The 13,323-nt window shown below is 36.2% G+C and overlaps 1 protein-coding gene across 5 annotated transcripts in view; it reads right to left on the bottom strand.

Moving 5' to 3' along the window:
• SPAST (spastin) overlaps positions 1-13,323 on the bottom strand; it is a 42,084-nt gene that overhangs the window by 24,971 nt on the left and 3,790 nt on the right. For 2 of the 5 annotated variants that reach the window (XM_032214979.1, XM_032214977.1), the window contains exons 2-3: positions 7,853-7,936; positions 2,402-2,485 (exon numbers count right to left, since the gene is read on the bottom strand). In XM_032214979.1, coding sequence (XP_032070870.1) covers positions 2,402-2,485; positions 7,853-7,936 — 168 coding nt within the window. Of the gene's footprint in view, positions 1-2,401; positions 2,486-7,852; positions 7,940-13,323 lie in introns of all 5 variants that reach the window. The other 3 variants (XM_032214978.1, XM_032214976.1, XM_032214980.1) reach the window with 2 other exon arrangements.

Genomic DNA, 13,323 nt, shown 5'->3' with positions numbered 1-13,323 from the left:
TAACATAGTTGAGTAGATATGGTGACTGGGCATGCTGCCAATTATATACTATGGTTAAGAATATCAATGGCAAAACCATACAGAGGGTTTCAACTGTAAACAGAACTGAACTATGGGATTAATGTTCAATCTTACTGAAAGGCAATATCTGTCTAAAAGCAGGCCAATAGTCTGCACGTACTATTTTATCTTCACATTCATACATGACAAGGATACTTGAAGAGCACCCAGAAGCTTCAGCTGCTACAGAATGCGGCTGCGTGAACAATCTTGGATTCCCCAAGGATGCTGCATATAATACCTCTGCTGTGTGAGCTGCACTGTGTGCCAATTTGCTTCTGGATCCAATTCAAGATGTTGGTTATGATGTTTAAAACCCTACATGGCCCAGATTATTACAGAATCACTTTCACCCCATTAAGTCAGCTTGTCCCACTTGGTCAGCAGGGAAAGTATGCTGTGGATCCATCAGTTAAAGAATGTTGATTGGCAAGTTCCAGGAAGAGATCCTTCTCTGCCTTTGTCCTCATCCTTTGGAAAATCCTCCTACCACCACTTCCCTTTTTTAACTGCTGAAGACCTGCCTCTGTCAACTCAAAAATGCTGGGGTACATTTGTGCCTCTTTGTCTTATTAGAAACATGGTATATGAAGTAGCCTTTTTATATCTGTAACAGCAAAATCAAATAAAACAGTGCCCTACAGCATCTTAAAAATGTAGCTAAATTCTATCCTTTGCCATGGGCCAAACTCTAAATTGCTCCAGGCCTCCAGAAAAGAGCAACAGCAATTTGAAGCCTTTCAGGACAACACTAAAGTTATACCAATATTTATAAGCCCTGTAGGAGAAAAAACTCACTATTATCAAAGCTGCAGGTGCAGGAAAGGGTAAGGAAAGTACAATTCCACATCATAGGATTGTAGTTTACATTTGACACTTCATTTAACAGCAAGTTATTTTAATATAATACATGTTGCAGCTGCATGTTATTCTTGTTAAAATGTTTGTTGTTGGCTATGAAATACGTATTTTTATAAATTCCAATCTTACAATTTTTCTGGTCACAGTCAATGACATTTAGGGATGCAGTTTTAAGCAAACCACAGTCACAGAAATATACAAAATCTTTTTGGCACCATTCCTCCAAACTTAAAATGTTCTGCTCCTGATTTTGTTTACTGTACTCTAAGGATTCCCAATCTTTTTAGCCTCTGAGGGACATTTGAAATGAGACACTGTTGAGTCCCACAACAAAATGGTGGCTATGGAAGCCACCTAATACAAAATGGCAACTAGATCTACCAGACTAATTACAAAAGAAATGTCCAAAAAAATAATTGGATAATCATGAGAAATATATGGAGAATGCACTACAACTGTTTGGAAGAACAACAAACGGAAACCTAAGGAGTGTGCTTTTTTAAAATCTATATTTCTTAGTTAACACTGGCTTCCTAAAAAAATCAACATAATTAAAGAGATAGTAAATGAGATTTATAAAGTCATAAGCTATCTTATTTAGGAGCTTCATCTTTTCTAGGTAGAAATTCTATGTCCTTGTTTCTCCTAATAATTAAGTAAAGCCATGCATGCTATCCCAGCTTCAGCCCTATGAGACATAAACCATGTAACATGGATAAATGATTTAACAGGGTTTTTAAGAAAGTCAGCAGTGAATAAATTGAGATACTGCTATCCCTACAAGTCTGTGATGACTGAAAATAACATGTATGTGATGATACAAATCCTACCCTTATTTGCATCCTAACTTTTGATCTAAGTAGGTAATTTGCCGAGCTTGCCTCATTACATGTTTCTTTCCTGGCCCCTCCAGAAATTTTTGCTGCTATCTAGTTTTATTTTGCCTCAATTTATAAATGCTTTGATTTAAAAGATTTCAATTTATGATAATCTGTCACTGAATTCATTAGGTATTTTGTAAAGGTCTGTACCCTTGAACTGATTTCAAGATTATTTTGTTCAACAATTTACTACTTTTCTTCAAAGTAATCTGCAATTAAAACCTATTTAGCTGAAATTTTAGCAACATTTTTCCCTATGAATTTTCCTTCTAAGATGCACTTTATACTATATTCCATCAATGCTAATTCTGGACCAATTGCTTAGTCATTTCAAGAAGAAACTTATGTTCATGCTGTATTTTTAAAAGTTTTCGCAAAAAAAACTGCTCACTAGTTCTTCAGCTTCCCCTTAGGAAACCAAACTATGACAATATATTTGCATCTCTAAACAAGTACACTAATGTAAAATGAAGTCTATCGGTGAAATGTACGTTTCAAACTTAGAAAAAAATAGTTTTAAATCATTTTTCTCTCAATACATCGTAAACATATGCACTACCAGTTCTACAATTTTCTAAAGTAACAACATTAAGTAGTACCTAACAGCTGCAAACGGTCCTTGGCCATTGCCAAATTTGTCATCATTTTAGACTGGAGGCGCCGAGCTCGATCATAATGGTCTCCTTAAAGAGAAAGTTAAACATTCAGCAGAGGTATAATTGCAATATCTATCTTATACTCCATCAAAAGTGAGTAATTAATGCAAATGATAACTAATAAAATAACTATATCAGTTGGAACAAATGAAACTAGAAGTAACGTTTGGCAAGAAACTTGTAGGATGCTACCATGTTTCCCTGAAAATAAGACAGGGTCTTATTTTCTTTTGACCCCCAAAATAAACACTTGGCCTTATTTTCGAGGAGGTCTTATTATTTTTGAGGTGCAGGAGGCAGCGAGTGTGGTAACCTCATGGCTGCTGCTACGCTGCAATATTTTCGGGGAGGGCTTATTTTTTGGGAGGGTTTATTTTAGCACATGCGCTCAAAAGCCCGATTGGGCTTATTATCCGGAGAGGTCTTATTTTCAGGAAAACAGGGTACTACAATTATACAGGGTTACAAACTATGGACTCCTAAGAATAACTGCAGATATGAGAAATTACTATATATAATATATATATTTTCTGTCCCAAAATACTCATATGTACATATTATGAGTTTAAAATTTCTTTTGAAAAGTGATGCATTATGATTACAGATTTCAAAATCTATGCCAATATTCTGCCAGAGAAAAATACTACTGTCCTAATAAAGACTATTAATTTTAGAGAGTAAATGATTATTTTTAAGCATCTTTAACAAAAATTAAAAGTACTTCAAGGTGTTATTTGACTAAATCTTAGCCTTGTGTCTTAAATTATCGAACTTAACTATAATGTGTTAACTCACATTATAATTTTTATACAATACATTAACTGTTAAATTAAGTATACTTTTGTTCCTATCTTAATACCATAAGAAATAAAATTCTTTTATGTTACTCCATTTTCCCAGCTAAAACTATCATCAGAAAAACTCACTAAAGCCGTAATAACTAAGCCAAAAAATGCAAATATAGACTATATGTTCAAAAATTTTATTCACCTAAACAAGTAGCTCCTACTTACTAAACTTACTGCTATAAATTTAGCATGAGCTTTAGAGCAAGGGTGTCAAACTCAATTTCATTGAGGACCGCAAGGTTGTGTTTGACCTCAGAGGGCCGGGTTGCACATGGCCAGGGTGGGCGTGGCCAGCTTAACATCACTCATGTTGGGAGTGCTTTTGGTGGCCTGAGTGGTCTGCCAGCGAAAACGGGCTGCACAGCTCCGTTTCCGGCTGCAACAGCATCCTGCAACCCTGTCAGCGAGAACAGCCAAGAAGGACCACACACAGCCCTTGTGAGCGGCATCCTGCACCCTCTGCCAGGGAAAACGGAGCTTGGGAAGACCGCATGTTTTTCCTTGCAGAGGCACTGCACGACAGTCCGCTGTTTCCAGGGTGACCCCGTGGGTCAGTTCTAAGCATCTTGCGGGCCGGATCCAGGCCCCAGGTCTTGGGTTTAACACCCCTGCTTTAGAGGATTCCCTATTATTCTTTGTTTCTATGACTTCTCTATACAATCCCTTTCAAAAAGATAAAAGACAAAAGACATGATATGAACAGAGGTGATTCAGATCTTCAATAATTATTCTATAATCATTATATCCAATGATCAATATCTAATTATCAATTTCAATATATGTAACTGCCAATCTAATGTATCTAAGCAGATTACCTAATAACAGGCTGAAATTATTAAAAGTTTTTTTAAACACTAAAAAGCAAAACAAAAACAATAGTAGAATGCAGTACAATCAATTAGTTATGCAGAATAACTATAAAATGCAACATACACTATTGCAGGATAATACAAGTCATAGAAAATAAAACTGAACACAAACTGTAGAACTTCTGGTATTAAAAAAAGGTTTTGCTACAAAGTATAGGAACCAGACATAATCCTTGGGAAGTGCTTCTACAACTCTACAACAAAAGTCTCTGCCTTATTTCACCTATGACAGTAACACAGAACGACGATTGATTAGTCTGAAAGCAATATGAGTGAGAAAATTCTTTTCCCAAATTTTTCAGAAGTTTAAGGATCAAGTCTCAAAAAATTGAATTGGATCTAGAAACAATGTAACAGCCAGTGCAGTGGATGAAGCACTGATATTTATGTATTTATTTACTTAAAGAAAATATACAGTTGACTCTCTCATATACAGTAATGATTCTAGGCGACTCACAACAATCCCCAAAAATCCAAAAACAAAAGTATTCTTCTTCCCAGGTACCAGATTAAACAACCTCCTAGCTCAACCCTCATCCTAGCTCAAAGCCTGGGAGAAGAGCCAAATCTTCACAGCTCTCCAAATGGCTAAAGATATGCATCCCTTGGATCTCAAGAGAGTGGCAACTTTTAAGGGAGTGGCCCTGGAGTGCCCCCATCCTGTCTTAGTAGAACAAGGAGATATCTCCGGCAGAGGTGGTCCCATAAGGAACCTGGCTTTCTGCCAGCACTATGAATTGCAACCAGAAAGCAACTAGGACCCAGTGCAGCTCGTGCAGCAGAGGTGTTAATCAGAAAAACTGTAGGGCACACCAAACTGCAGTGCCATTGTATTTGGAAACTGTTGCAGCTTCCAGATGGTCTTTCAAAGACACCCTCATTTAGTTTGAATTGCAGAAATCCAAATGAGAGATAACTAGGGCAGAAGTGACTGAGAGCAAGGCCTCCTGGTCCAGTCATTTTTTTACTTTTATTTATCAAATTTTAAAACTACCCATCTTTCTCCCAGAGGGACTCTGAAATAAATATTTGGTGCACAAGATGAATTTGTGCAAGGGCCACACTGGCCATATTTGCTATCTGTTCTTTTAGCAGGAACCAAGAGTTGAAGATGATCTTCAAATTGTGCACAAAATTTGTCTGGGGGAGTGTTACCCATTCCAGAATCTCAAATTGTCAACTCTCCTGATTCTAAGGGGTCAAAAATCTACAAGCACTCCATTTTGCTAGGATTGCATCATAGCTGGTTTGTCCCCATTCAGGCCCTCAAAGCCTCCAGGCATTGAGCAAGCACCCAAAGAGCATAACTTGTCCAGCATTGGCTAATGGAGGTGGCTAATGGAAGAGATAACACACATAACCTCTCTTTCCTGTATGCACTTTGTTCCCTGTCTCTTCAGCCTGGTTAGTTTTATTTTAATTAAGATTTTTTAATTTATGATCCTTATTGTTTTAATGATTTACCAGAGCATTTTAATTAAATGTCTGTAAGTCCTCTTGTATGGGTGACATACAAGTTTAGTAAATACATTGGGAAAAGATATGCAATTGGGTAACATCAGCATGCTGGTAATACCAAAGCTCCTGCTGGCAGATGACCTCTTGCAGTGGCTTTATATAGGTGTTAAATAGGAGAGAGAACCAAGTCCTGAGACACCTCATATAACATGGGACTATGGCTGGACCTCTTCACCCTGCAAACACTGCCTGGTATGTGTCATGGCAAAAGAAGAATCACTACAAAACAAGTCATCCACTACTGTCACTAATGCTGTCTCAGTACTATAGGCCAGCCTGAATCCTGACTGAAAAGCTATGATATGTTATTAACCAATTCCACTTATCAACTCTGCAATTTTAATTTGGAACAAGTTTCTTATTTTCAAAATTATAAGCATCATAGGAATCCAGTTTTGACAAATGTCTTTGAATTTTTATGATTATACACATTATGGCAATAACCAGGAAGTCTTCTAATGGTAGTTGGCTCTGCCAAACATTACAGTAGTCCTCAGTTAATGACCGCTCGTTCAGCAACCATTTGAAGTAAGAACAGTGCTAAACAAGTGGTACTTACATCCCATCCTTGAAATTCTATCTGTCCCTGCACACCCATGGACACGATTCATAGGCTTGGCAACCGGATGTTACTTAAAACAGTTGCAATGTCTGGCAGTCACTTGTTCATTATTTCCAACCTACATTGTTGGCTTCTCACAAGCAAAGCCAATGGAGAAGCTGGCAAGGAAAGTTGCATGTGCTCCTGTTCCTTTTTCTCCTGAGGAGCTTGGCTAGGAAACTGATACTGCATAGCCTGGAACACCCCCCCCCCCCACACACACACACTCTTAATGTGCACCTGCCAGACCAGTTGCACTTGCCCCAGGCTACAGCATCTTTGTATTCACACAACAGCTACTTGCACACTCTCTTACGGTCTAGAGCACCCACCTACCCAGCTGCACTTATAAAACAGCAGCTACCCACCCACCCCCACCTGGTGGTACCCCTCATCCAGCCACAAGCAATATCGGATGTAAGACTTCCTGCCATTTTCCTCACTGACTTTGCCTGTTGGAAGCTGGCAGGAAATCACAAGCTGAGGTCACATGAGGTCCTCACTTAACAATCCATGATCCTTGCTTAATGATAAGCAACCAAGATTGCTGGAATTGCCAAAGCTAAGTGATGCAGTCATGGGACATTGTGCTTTACAACCCTTATTGCTTAGCAATGGAAATTCTGGTTCCAATTGCCATGGTTAAGTAAAGACTAGTTATACATAGTACCAAATACAACAACTTATTAATGGAATTCCTAAAAACTAAGGCTACCTGATAATTAAATCAGTGTTGGGAAAGTCATGTTTCCTCAAAGATGCTGGACTATAATTGTAAGCATTTCTATGCATTGGTTATTATAGTTAGGATTAAAGGGAGTTATAGTCCAACATATGGGTGGTCAAAAGTTTCTCAATCTTGAATGAAATAAGGATTGACATGAACCTCTGAATTTAGTCCAATTCTGATGAAGATGAACATCTCGACAGAGATGTATTAATAATAATTTAACATATCCAGAATTTGGAATAATTCAAATTTATTGTACAGAGAAATATTGACAAGGAAGTAATAATGCTACCAAAATTAGCCGCTCAGTGAACAGCTAACAGTTTAGTCTAATCACTGAAAAGAGAAAGTTTATTTCCACAATGAAGAAAACTTTACATACTAATTTTGCCTTCAGGTGCATGTCTAACCTTTTCATCAACTTGAAATCTTCATATTTACACAAGTTTGTTGAAAGTCCTGTCTTGGTGTAACATGAAAGGAGGCATTCTCAGTGATTCTATATAGAGTATAATATGGAATATACTGGTACTGCCCTAACAGGGTACCTGGGCACCTCTCCTCTAACACTTAAGATGTTACAAAACATCTTTGTGCCTAAACTGTGCTAAGGGACTAGTATGCCATTTTATTAGAAGGGGTGCATTTAATTTGAATGTAACTGAGATCACTAGAATGCTTATTTATTATAATTTGGTAGTACATCATTTTAAAAAAATCCTATGGATTTCACAAATTTCAAGATTTTTTTCTTCCAAACTGTCTATTCAGAATTTTCAAACCAAATTGATAGCTTTTCTTCTTCATATAACACTAAAATGAACTTACCTTGACCAATAACTAATATAGCTATTCCTTTCTCGAGTTCTTCGATTCCCTTTCTATACCATTCAACAGCTTGTTCCTTTTGTCCTGCTGAAAAAAGTGAGTTCTATTATTTTATTGTGAAAGAACATCAGACAGTATACAAAGCATAATTATCTGTACCACAATAACCAAAATTGAAAGAAAATATAAGCACGTAGTCTTAGTCCAAGTAGTCCAAACATTGACAAACTTAAGTAATTTTCTCTTGTTAAAACAAAGATATACAGAAAAAAACAATAATACTTTAGAGTAAATCTGATCCTCCTGTAGTTTGCCAATAAAAAGTAAGTGCTAATTTTACAAACAAGATCTGTTCAAGCATTTTAGTAGACAATTACATCTAGGGTAATTGTCTGACCTCATTATAGGCATAGGTCTGAAGTTCATCTATACACTCCAGAAAGCTTGGATAATGGTGAATGGAGATTTGACTCAACCATGAGAAATCCAGAAAGGAACAAGACAAGGCTGTCCTTTATCACTATTATTATTTATTCTAGTGTTGGAACTGTTAAATAGAGATATTAATCAAGAGAACAGAACAAATGGACTACAAATTAAAGTGCACAATTACGTGGATTTGCTGATGATTTGGTGTTGTCAATATATGTTTTATTTCATTTTCATTTTCAATTTATACAATCACTTATATACTGTGCGATTAAAGAAACAATAAACACAACTCTTCTTATATTCCAAAATACAAAACCAACATAACACTTCAACCCTCCATACACCCTTTCTTTCTCCCCCTCCAACTTTCATTTCTCCCCTTCAGCAATCCCCTCCTCTACTTCCCCTCCCCCTCTAACATTCCTTTCTTCCCCTCCCTCCATCTCACCCTCCTTCCATTCCCCTCTCACTCCCTCTCTACTCCTCCCTCTTCTTTCCCTCTACTCCTCACTTCGGTGTATTTCTGCTATTCATTAGTATATTCGATTTGTATTTTATACTAAAATTGAAAGAAAAGAAAAAAAAAATAAAAGAAAGGAAAAGAGCAACAGTATACAAGTGCATTCTTGTTGTTTTGAAAATTGAAACTATGTTTCCCCCCTCCCTCCACCCCCCCTCCCCCCTATGATCCCCCTTCCCTACCCCCCTTCAGACTTCTCAGATCCCATACCCGGCTTAGCTTTTTATCAAACACAGTCTAGAGTATATTAAAACCAAGTACATTGAAAATTAAGAGATAAAAATAAAAAAAGGAAAAAAGAAGGAAATAATAAAATAAAAAAAGGAAAAATCAATAAACTCTTTACGTTGAGCTCAGCTTCCCATCATTATTAAGATTTGAACAATGTACGTCATTCCTAATCTCAGTTAATTAATTGCTTGCAGGATTTCAAACTGTATTGAAACCAAATAAGTTAACCAGATAGAATTCTTCTCTAGCTAGGGGCCTTATTTCTTTATCTAAATATCTGTCTGATTCCAAACCTTTAATTTGTCCCGTTTATAAACACATCTCAAATTCTTCTCTCGGTTTCCTTTTCCAACTCTTCTCGTCCTGCCTCTATCCGTGTCCATATACATACATATACACACATATATATATATATATACACACACACATATACATACACATACATATATTTTATTTTCATCCGTACTCCTCTCATATATGCTCCGCCTTCCTACAGACTCCCTGGGTGTATCCTTCCAGGCATTATAATCAAATAACAGTTTATACAAAAATCAATTTACTTTCTATCTCAAAATAAGCTCTAATTCAACCTCCACTACCCTCCCGTCTACACCACACCTCCCAACTCCCTCCAACCTGAACCACGATCCAGAAACACCAAGCTCTCCGCCCTCCTCACCCTGGAAAATAATTCATTAGTAATTTATATAAAAGTTCAGAATTATCCATCAAGTCTTTTTTTTTTTTAAGTCCCATACAATATATTTTCCAAGGAGATCAGCATCAGTTCTTTCAGCATTAATGTCTCTTCATCTGTATACAACTATACCATTTTATGCAAAACAAAAGTCACAGAGTATTGTTCAAGTTGAGAATTAAGCCAATATTTTAAATCAGTTAATTTAATATAATTTCCTTGCAAAGAAGTTATATCATTTTAAGGCTATTTAATATAGCAAGATGCTTATAAAGGTTTCATGAATATCTCCTTAATCAATGGCTGATGTTCATAGATGTTGCTACGATCCACTTTATTTTCGATTCGTCTGGGAGCACGGCTAGATCCTTGTTCTCTGGTCTTCTGCTTTTCCGGAAGGGGAAAGCGATACTTCCTGTCTTGTAATTGTGTATTTTGTTGTTTCTCTTCTCCTTCTCTTTGTCTTTCTCCAAGTCCAGGTGATTCAAGGTGTCCCACCTTTAGGATCTCATAATAAAAATCTCGGGCTTCCCAAACAGAGTTAAGACGATATTTTTGGTCATCGAATGTAACTATAATACCAAATGGCACATCCCATCTATACTGTATCTGACGGTTTCTGAGTTCTTTAGTTAGAAAAGCATAGTCTCTCCTAGCTCTTAACATTTGGGGTGGTATTTCTTTGAAAACAATCAAGTCCTGTCCATCAATTCGCAGCCTGGTATTATAAAACTTTTGTAATATCGCATTTCTGGATTCTCTTGTAGCAAAATATATAATCATGTCTCTCGGAAGCTGTCTCTGTTTTGCCGCCCACGAATTCTGGTGATAAATTTTTTGGATCTGCCAATCAAAGTTGAGTCCCGGACTTCCCACCAAACGACTGAAAGCCTCTGAAAAAGTCTGTTTCAAGTTCTCCCGTTCATTTTCACGTAATCCCCTAACTCTTAAAGCAAGCTCCATCTTTTTATAATTTGTCATAACAAGTTGTTTTTCTGCGTTTTCAACTTCCTGTTGTAGCACTTCAATTTTAGATGTCAGGTTGGAGTTGGCTTCCTCCAGGAGCTCCAGCTTATCTTCCATTCCAGCAACATAGTCTGTCAATACAGTTATGACTCTTGTCATATCCTCCCTGAGCAATCTTGGTATCAAGCTTGTCACATAAATCTGTAACAAGTTGCTTCATCTCCTATCTAAATTCTTTGAGAGTCTCAAAAAGAAATTCTTTCGTTAACAAATCTCCAGTAGGGGGCGTGGAAGGTAAGAGCTGCGGCTTTGTAACAAATGCCTGAGATGCAAGAGAACGTCTGGGCTGCTTCGATTTCGGTGCCATTATAAAAAGAAAGCAAACAGAGTCTCTGCTCATGTTGATTTGAGATAAGGTAGTTTCAGTAAACTTTTGGCAATTGATAAAAAGAAATCTTTGAGGGAACGGGGCTAATTGGTTTGTAAAAAGTTATTTCCTTAATTCTGTGCCAGGAAGTTGAAGATATATCGTTATAGCAAATGCGGAAGCTATAAAATCGCCATTTTTAAAAAAAATTAAACAAAGGAGTCTTTTATAAAATTGAAGCTGGTATTTTAAATAGAGAGAAAAAAGGGTTCACGGGTATGGTCTCTGCTCGGATTGATCTTAAATGAGTTAATTACAAAGGCTTGTCCTGAGGGGGGGGTAACTCGCCTTGAGCTGAAAAAAAAACAGCTGAGAAGATCTGGCCGGAGTAAGTGACTCAGCTTTCGTTGATCCTTCTCTTTCGTTCGCAGCCAAAAAAAAAAGAGCTGCGAACTACAAAGAGGATTCTAACTAGCTGTGTCCCTCCCTACTTTTTTCTTGCCTGAAAAAAGAGATATCTAAGATCTTAAATAGATATACGAACCAGAACTCTGAGGGCAGCTTCGTTAAGCTGCCGACGGCGGCAACCCCCTCCCCTGGAAGTCCGGTGATTTGGTGTTAATTGTGCAAAATCAGCTAGAGAACATTGAATATTACGAGGAAGATTAAAATGTTTGGAGAAATGGCAGGTTTAAAAATTCACAAGATTTTAATAGACAATTGTGTCTAGGGTAAATTGTTCTGTACCAAACCTTACTATAGGCATGGAATTGAACTGAAACATGTTAAACTTATTTTTTAAAAAACAGGTAAATAATAGTAGCATAATGACTACATCAGACTAGAATTACATCAGAATCAGTGAAAGGCAATGTAATCTAAATACAACACTAGCTAAAAATTATACAGCTGAGAAAGTCAGCATTACATCACTGCCATCATGGAAGTCTGTTCAATTGGACTTTTCTATTCAATTTTCTACCAACTCTCTTTTAGGAAGTATTTCTCAAGGGACAGGAAGAAACAGATAATGATGGCATTTACCACAGAAATCTCTTGAATTGAATTTCCTTCTTTATTCTCATTACCATCAGCTGCCTTTAAAAATGATTTTATACTTGCTTTTTAAAAAAATACTTTATCATTATTTATGCTTATAAATTGTAAATCACTTAGGAAGATTACCCTGTGACAGAATATAAGTAACTGAAATAAATTATTACATATTTTATGCAATAAGTTTTTTAATTGTTACTTATTTTAATTCATGCTATCATAACATAAAATACATGTGAATAATAAATCATGAATGTTAAATCAAGCACAAGTAAGAAGGTATAGAAATTAAAGTGAAAAGCTATTGATCCTTATCCTAAGTAGTTTTAATATTTCAGGACTTACATGGCTAAATTTATATGTCGGCCTGAGTTAATTAAGTCACAAATCTAGGCCTAGATACTAGATTCAAAATTAATTTATGTCTTAAAGCTTTTAAATGGCTTCCTAAGTTAATTTTAAGCTTAGACAGTATCTCATATTCTAACTTAAGAAATAAGTAGTGCCTGACTTCTAAAAATATTTCAAGACTCAGAGAATATTAAAATATTCTAACAAATAAAGTGCAAACTTAAAAATAAAGTCATTTGAGTCCAGCAAAGAAGAAAGGTTGAATTCAAAACATCTAGGGCAAAACATTTATTGATGCACCGATTTGTTTTTTTTACTTTGTTTCCAATTACACCTGTGCCTACAGTGTTAGTGATACTATATGTCGTTTATTCAAACTGTTAAGCCCATGAAATCATCAAAAGCATCATGAGTTGAGTTTACTGTAAATAATATTTTTAATGTGGGAAAGTATTATGCTAAACTCTTGATGGCCTTGGTAAATATTAATCTAATAAATAAACAAACCCTTCCTATTTTTTATGAAGCAAGAGCTTTTTTAACATTTCTCCTTCTCACAAATTAAGCCAAGACAAGAAACATCTCAAATTGACCCCAACTGTTCTATAAAAGAACACTCAGAAATTACAGCTGCAAGCCATAAGGATTGCTGTACAATAATCAAAGCAATAGAGATTTTGCAAAAAACTAAGCTAATCTATGGTTAGTGTACAGTACAAATACAATTCTCTCATCATTGAAGGGATTATTAACAAGTTATGAAGCAATATAATTTATTTGGAACACAGTCACAATTTCTTAGTTTTCTATCTGTAGTTATAAAGTCTTCATCAAAACAATTTTGGTATATT

Source organism: Thamnophis elegans, chromosome 4 (genome assembly GCF_009769535.1).
Source record: "Thamnophis elegans isolate rThaEle1 chromosome 4, rThaEle1.pri, whole genome shotgun sequence".
Lineage (NCBI taxonomy): Eukaryota > Metazoa > Chordata > Lepidosauria > Squamata > Colubridae > Thamnophis > Thamnophis elegans.
This window is presented reverse-complemented; position numbering and strand designations above follow the sequence as displayed.